At 36.1% G+C, this 8,421-nt stretch overlaps 1 protein-coding gene across 1 annotated transcript; it reads left to right on the top strand.

Moving 5' to 3' along the window:
• Positions 1 to 239: 239 nt before the first annotated feature.
• LOC115950215 (B3 domain-containing transcription factor VRN1-like) lies at positions 240 to 1,619 on the top strand. The gene is made up of 3 exons (XM_031067453.1): positions 240 to 678; positions 776 to 1,002; positions 1,338 to 1,619. Exons 1-3 carry the CDS (start codon positions 240 to 242, stop codon positions 1,617 to 1,619), a joined length of 948 nt encoding a protein of 315 aa, XP_030923313.1.
• The last annotated feature ends 6,802 nt before the right edge of the window (positions 1,620 to 8,421 follow it).

The raw sequence follows: 8,421 nt of genomic DNA, 5'->3' as shown, positions 1-8,421 counted from the left end.
TATGGTGTTTGCCTAGGTTTTTTTCATCCAACAAGTATCTACATTGAAAAATTATGAAAATATTATTATAAAAGAAAGACTAAATTTATTTTTCTTGTAATCAGACTGACATAACACGAGAATAGAGCTTGATTGATTGCATGTGTTTATTTACAAAGCTTGCATTTATGTTCAAGTTCGTCTTTTTACAGCGGATTCCAAACAAGTTTATAAGCAAATATGGAGTTGATCTGTCAGATATGGCCGTTCTTACGATTCCAAACGGTAGAAAATGGAATGTGAAGTTGACAAAACATGATGGAGAGGTTTGGTTTGAAAATGGGTGGTGCGAATTTGCAAGCTGTCATGCTCTAACCATGGGGCACTTGGTAGCTTTCAGATATGAAGGAAATTCAGCATTTTCTGTTCTCGTATTTGATGCCACTGCAACAGAAATAGAGTATCCTTTAGATGACCAACCACAAGTTCATAGTATGGAAGACAATGAGAGTGATGATAACTCCATTGAAATCATGGATGCCTTTATGCCAAGCCCTGTACCTCGTAAAAGGGCAAAAACCAATCCAAAGCAAGCAAGGGATACACATTTCAGACCTAAAGAACCGAAATCTAAAGGGTCAATGTTAGAGAAATCAAAAATGGTGTTTGGGGTATCTTTTACTAGGGGAAAGGGTTCAGGTTTGAATCTTACACTTTTGTTTGCTGATGGTTGATTTTGTAAGCCTGTTTACTATTAATTTCATGTGCATGACTTCATATTTTAATGTCATTTTAGGATTAGCTCATGGGGTTGGAGGAAATCGAGTAGGATGCACAAGCGGCCTGTTAGTTAAACTTGAATCTGATTGCTCACTCGATGATGTGTCTTTCTTAGATGACGAATGTCCTAAGAAAGATGGTGGTGTAGTCGAAAATCTTTTGAGAGCCAATGCTTTTCGATCAGAAAATCCCCTTTTCACGGTTATCATTCATCCATCATACGTTAATGGCAAGGATCGTGCGGTAAGCTTTCAGCTTTGTAATTTTGTTGGGTTTTAGAAATGCAACTCCCATTTAACTTTGATTTTCCATAGATCAATTAGAAAGCATGTAGCTGTACATAACTTGGTAATGATTTGCTTCATTGTGTTGTTAGTTCAAATAGTATCATCTTAGGTCGTAGAAGGAAATCACATAAGAATGTAATGTCATTATGAACAACATGATCAAATCAAACTGACATCCACATAACTCCCATCCAACCATCAGCATAACAAACAATAGTATTGCCTCAAAACTGCTTTTCATTCAAATGGGTTCAACTATTTTTGAAATATGTCTTAATTTTTTTTGTACAGAGCTTACCCCATGCCATTATCAACTACTTACCGAGAGAAGGCTTTAGCAAGGACTGCACCAAAGGAAGTATTGTACCTGTGAAGCTCCAAGTTGTGGACCAATTATGGCCTGTCAAGTTATACGTTTATGAAGGAAAATACTCATCATGTGTCATATCTGCTGGTTGGTCTGCATTTGTGAGAGAAAATGGATTGCAAGTAGGAGATGTTTGCGTATTTGAGCTGAGTATGAGGGACGATGTTGTGTTCAACATCCACATTTTCAGGGCTGATCTTGATTAAGTGCTTACTAGCTTTGCATTGTAAATCAAATGTTGGATATGTTCTATTATTCTGGGAGCTTATTGTTTTGCAACTACTCTATTCGATTAACAAACAATAGTTTTGTGAAGATTTGATATTTGTTGAGTTGTTAATATTTACTAGTATTTATGATTATTCATTATTTGTGATTTCTGTGTTGGTATTTATGAGTTATGGTCTATATTAACTTAATTTATGAGATTTTTTTGCTGGCAATGCAGATAATATGAGGCATTGGCAGTCATTAGTTTTGTTTTCTTTGTTATTTTTCAATATGATTTTGGTTGTTGTAGATTATGATTTTAGAAATAATCAAAACCAATCCGGTTGATACATGCATATTATGCAATTAGTGAAGTTTAATTTCTGTTTTGAAATGTAAACTTGATTGCAAATTCCCCCGCCAAGAGTTTCTCAAACCCAATCCGGCTGGGATTAAAATGGTTTACCTACACTTTTGTTTGCTACAGATGCTATACATACATGGCCACGCTAATGTTGGTTCGTATCTTTGTGACTGCATTTCAGTCCCCTAACCACGCTAATGTTCACTGCCATGGGCTCCATCTATTTGACGAAGCAGATGAAACTTGGGAGAAAAATGTCCCAACTTATCTCCTTCCCCAGTACTAACTCATTCAGAAAGTAGCTAATGTAAAGCCATGTACAGGGTCATTGGCGCCATTGTCACCAACTCAAGCCTATATCTTGTCTTAGCCTCTTAGGCTGTATTAATATAATAATATGCATCTCCCCTCTCCCCTGTATTTAAATAAAAATGTCTCCCTTTTTTTTTTTTTTCCTTCTCAATTGACCAAAATTGAATAAAATATCTTGAAAAAATTGTGCAATTGGGCGAATACCACCTCAAACTCTGTCGATGCATGATGGAGTCTAGTGTTTAATTTTTGTTGTTAGTTAACTTTTAAAATTTTGATGTAATTGTTAGAATTTTAGTTTCTAGCTAAGTATTTTCTTGATTTTAGGTGTGTTTGATATTGTCTTAAATAAATTAGGGTTATGTTATAGTAGGGTGTAATCTCTTTTACAGTATTTTATAACGTTTTTTAATTGGTCTTGTGAATTCAACTATATTAGCCTAGTCTACGAGTCGTGGCATTGAGCCACTAGTTCAACCAGTGGGTCACTACTTGATTGAGTTTACAGACTTTTTCCAATTAATTAATTTACAGAAGTAAATTTTTATTCTAGACTAGAAAATAAATTTTTTGCAAGTCAATGTCAATCCTCTCTTAAGTGTACAACGCGTTTTATTTCTCAATTCAGAGTTTGAATATCGACAAAAAAGCAATAACGGTTTTATTTTTTATTTTAGAGTATAATAAAGTTGTAGTAACCTTTGAACTTTGTCCATTGTGCTCTAGTCTACACTATACATCAGAATTTTTAAACAAATTTTTTCCCTACAGGTTGTCTTTTTCAACTATAAATAGAAAATCGGAGTCATGCCTTGCCAATACCTCTGTATACATAATTTTCAAGTTTCAATCATGGGTTCACGGTTCACCAGTCTTGTTCAATCGGAGTCATTACTTACACTTTGTTTGCTACACTTACATGGCCATTCGATGCTTTTGTCTTAATATTGGGAGTGTCCGAATGGTTCAAACAATAATCATCCAAATTGATCACTAACTGAAATGAAATTAGCATAACATAATAGGAACGAATATTGGTTCAAGAATAAGGATGAAACAACACCCACTTCTCATCCTTAATTTTTTTCAAATTTATTCAAAACAGTACACATTCTAACTTTCTATTTATTTGTAGATAATTTATATCTGAAGTGTCAAACTTATTTTTAACATTTAATAAAGAATCTAACATCCTTTATTTTAATTTAGTTGAGTTATGATCTATATTAACATAAATTTAGAGATTTTAGTAACAGTTTTAACATGACTTTTACTAGCACCTTACTTCAAAATTTATGGATGAAATTGGATATGTTTATGCACCTTTTGTTTTTATTATTAATAAGGATGAAATAACACAAAATTCAGTTCATTTACTAATTCAATCAAATTGTTCTAGACTCAACTTAAGTTAGGCATGCTTAAACCAGCTAAGTGTCTGTTTGGGAACAATACACTGAAGTGGAACAAAACTAGACCAAGAGGACCGATTTCTGTAGCAAATGGTCTGAATTGGACCTAATAGACCGAAGTGGACCAAAAGGACCAAATGGACTAAAGTGTACCTAAGGGACGGAAGTGGACCAATATGGACTAGCAAGAACGATTGAACAAAGTGGAATGAATGGACCAAATGGACTAAAGTAGACCTAAGGGACTGAAGTGGACCGAAATGGACCAAAAAGAGCAAATGACCAAAGTGGACTTGTTTGTGTTACACTGCACATAACTCGATTCATGAATAATCGGGTTATGTTGAAGACCCTTCTGGGCACTTGGATTGCTCTTGGACTGCATCTGGATCAGTCCAAATATCTAGGCTGGGCCTGGGACCACGCTGCACATCTCTAGCAAATGGTCTGAATTGGACCGAACTGGACCGGAGTCAACAAAATGGACCTAATAGACCGAAGTGGACCAAAAGAACCGAATGGACTAAAGTGTACCTAAGGGACTGAATGGACCAAATGGACTAAAGTAAACCTAAGGGACTGAAGTGGACCGAAATGGACCAAGAAGAGCAAATGAACTAAAGGACTTGTTTGCGTTACACTGCACATAACTCGATTTATGAATAATCGGGTTATGTGGAAGATCCTTCTAAACGGGGCTGGGACCACGCTGCACATAACTCGATTTACGTATTATCGAGTATCTTTATAACTCGATTATTTGGAAATTGAGATACATGATTACCCACCATTATAAACTCTCCCCCAGTTTTGCAGAATTTGTAACAGTCCGAAGTTACATCTTCGATTGCTCTGAGTTGCATCCGGCTAGAATCGACGATTTTCCGCGCAAATTCTTCGAAGAGTTTACGTAGTAAGACTCTTTAAACCTTTATTGTCTTTAAAATTACACATTGGTGGTGCATTATTCTCTATTCATTTTTGGATGATGCTTCAAACTTCATTGTCTATGTAGATTGTGATGAAATTGGGTGTTTGGCTAGTCAAATGCTTTGTTGTTAGTAAGGTTACTTGCTTATCTCGTAGGTTGTCTTCGAGTAGTCTCCTTCCTTGGGGGTGAACTTGCCAGTGGCTCCATGATGTAACTATGTGGTACTCCTTATGCTGTTTGTATGTCTGAACTGTACATTGTGCAATTTACGGTTTTTTATTTGTTCGTGAAACTTAGTACATGTAGCTACCAATTTCGAAAATGTGTCAGGTCCTACATCCTAGTGCTAAAGATGTTTCCTGTATAATATTATTGCTGTTAGAATGCTTGCTATCGATGCGTGACATTATTTATCATTTTCAGAAAATTTAACATGTTAACAAATTGCATGTTGGCTCTTTGAGTTCAACTAAAGTGTATATACTCTAGGTCTCAATCTTCAAATTATTGACTCGGACCAAAATACATTATTATTATTTCACCAACTAAACTTGTTGATTGATCATAAGAATATTGTTTTTTCATTTTATTATTGTAAACTGCTCTAGATAGTACATTGTATGGATGATTTTCTACACATGGTAGTGCGTTATTCTCCAATTGTTGTTCTCTGCTTCAAACTTCATTGTCTATGTAGATTGTGATGAAATGATCTATTTGGCTATGAAAATATGAATGGGTTAGGTAGTATGAATGTTGTGTTTATCTCTTCGTAATGCAGTTTTTGGTTCTGTTCTTTTTATTCCTGATCGTGTTTCTACTGCTGACCATCAATTAGTTATGGCTCCAAAGAGGGCTAAAGAGGGGAAAATCCAAAGGTGCATCCGAACCTGAAGTGGTGTTTGATCAATTAAGGTTCCTTACGCCCGAAAATGAGCAAACCTTTGAAACCTTGATTAAGCGTAGGCGTATTTGGGGAGAAAGGCAAATCAATCTACATGAACTGCATCCTTCTGTCCGTGAGAATCTATAGTCTAGGCATTGGCTGTCCCTGTGTACAAACATACATCCCCCTCCAACTGACTTAATTAGAGAATTCTATTCAAATCTCTCGGTGCATGAGGAGCTCGGTGGTCACAAAGTGGCATCGTGCATACATGGTGTACCGTTTACAATAACTAGGGAGCACGTCTCTAAAGCTCTTGATGTACCTATAATTCGTACACCTACTTATCCATACTCTAGGTCTCCTCGTATTGATGATGTTATGGATGTCCTTTGTGGACGATCTATCACTCGGGGTTCTGACCGAAGTATTAGGACCGGTGAGTTGACTGAGCTTAATTATATCTTCTTTAGGATAGCTTGTCACAACATTTACCCTATCTCTCATATCCATACAATCCCTGTAGACAGGTGTTTCTTTCTTTACGCCCTTGTCACCAATAGTTCCATTTGTTTTCCTTCCCTTTTCATTGAAACCATTGTGGAGGTGCGTAGGAGCAACTATAAGAGGCATTCTTTGTTTTTTCCAGTTCTCATCCATAGGGTCCTTAAATATTTAGGATTAAAAAACTTTCCTTCCCAAGAATTGGTTCACATCCAAGCCCCTATAGGAGCCAAATTTCTGAAACAACGAAGTGTCCAAAAGAAGTTTGTAGACCCAGTGTTGGTTCATCCAAGAGAACACGAGTACGGTCTACTACTGGAGATGTCCACCTGAGGACATGCATGGGGATCCCACAGCTGCAACCGCCGAGGATGGTGATGATGAGGTAGATGTTGACACTATTGCTGCAGCGCATATAGGCCCTCCTCCTCCCTCTCTTCGTGGTATGATGGAGACCATTATGATGACTCAAGCAGCCCATGGGCAGCTTCTATATGGTCTTTTTGCCAAGGTTGCAGCTCTGCGAGCGGACTTAGCTGACTATAGACGTGCTGTTCCACCTTCTCCACCATCTGACTCTTGATGATTGCCATTAGCCATTGTACCCAAGGGGGGGACGAATTTGTATTAGTTGCTGTAGCGTATTTGGAGAATTGTATGACAGTTCTATTAAATGTCTTTCAGCCGGTTGTATATTTTGTTATTTTAGTGGCAGTTTGAAGAACATGGTATCATGTATTTTCCACTGATTGGATATTGTTGTCGCTCTTAAATTAGCAGTTATATTATTATGAATTTGGTCCCCATCTGGACTATACGTCATGCATCATATTTTCATTACAAAATTTATTGATGAAACCTTGCAATGCAGACTCATCCAAAAAGGAAAAAAGCAACACTTGGCATGACGTCATGCACTCCCGCATTAGATCTAATGGTTTTTTTTTTTAATCAAATATTGAGTGTATTGATTTCGCGCTACTGCAATGGAGTATACGAATGTTAATCTTATAGAATGTTAATCTTCATCGTGTTGTTCAATTGCTCCATGCATCACACGGGTTAGCGACCAGTAATAGTCATAATAACTACAATAGCAATAATAACTACAATGGGTGATAAGTCATTCCCAGAAAAAAAAAATAAAAAAATAAAAAAATAAAATAGAGTAACTGGATACGCCAGCTACTCTATTGCGCCAAGTCTAGTCCTATCAAACTGCTTCAAGTGAATATGTACGCAAACTTTCTCACACTACCCTCATCAGTCCATTACTATTGCCCCAATTCGAGTCATATTAGATAATGGAATCACGTGAAAACTACATGTACTGTTTCAAAAACTATCCCACGTTTATAGAGATGTAGATCAATAATTATAAAAAAGAAAACCCTATAATTTATGATACAACAGAAATTTGTTTACAAGGATGATGGATAACAACCACTTCATGTGACGTTTCAATTGGGTAACTATTAACACGATACATCAAATATATAATAATACCCTGTAAAAAAAAGTGGCATAAATTACATTTACAAAAATAGCATAAACAACATTGAAAAACCTGTTTACATAATACCCTCGAACAAGAATTAGCGTAAATTACAGTACAAAGAAAGTAGCATAAATTACCACTTCAAGTAGCTTAATTCCCTTAAAACCCAACCCCAAATTGACCAATCATGCACACATTCCTCGCTCCGGCCTGCAATGCCTGGATAAATTCCCTGGTCCCAGACCTCACAATTGCACCCAAATTGTTCACCAAATCTAGAACCCAAAAACTAGAAAAAGTGTTAGCAATCTAAAATTACATTAAATATTACATTATTGGACCAAAATAGAAAAAAATAATATAAAAGTACCTCCACGCATAAGTAGAGAGAGCCTTGTTGAATCAAATCATGCACAATGGGCTACACACGTAAATGCAAAACCAAGCAGTCTTAATTCTCATCCAAGTAGCTTAATTCCCTTAATAAAATACCGTAAATTCCAAAAAAAATTAAAAAACACTACAAAAATTACTTTACCAGTATTATTTTTCAAGAAGCCATTTCAAGCACAAACCCTCCTATTTAAAATCTTGAAGTCAACCACGATAATAACCCACCGTAAAAAGATAGAATCTAAAAACTTGTTGAAGCCTTTGACAGTAAATGTCTTCAATCTAAACAAAAATAAAGGAGGATGTAGAGCTAAATTAATTGCCTTCAATCTGAACAAGAGTGAGAGATAGAAAGTGAGATTGAAACTAGTAGTGTACGTGAGTTTGTGAGTCTTAAAGTGTAGGAATTTTAATTTACATATTTATCCACATTACTTGAAAACTTGTAGGTGAGTATGATGAGGGTATTTTGGGCAATGTATTAGTGAGAGTTACAGT

The sequence above is a fragment of the Quercus lobata genome, chromosome 6, assembly GCF_001633185.2.
Source record: "Quercus lobata isolate SW786 chromosome 6, ValleyOak3.0 Primary Assembly, whole genome shotgun sequence".
Lineage (NCBI taxonomy): Eukaryota > Viridiplantae > Streptophyta > Magnoliopsida > Fagales > Fagaceae > Quercus > Quercus lobata.
The sequence above is the reverse complement of the archived record's forward strand: the minus strand, read 5'-3'. Positions and strand labels throughout refer to the sequence as shown.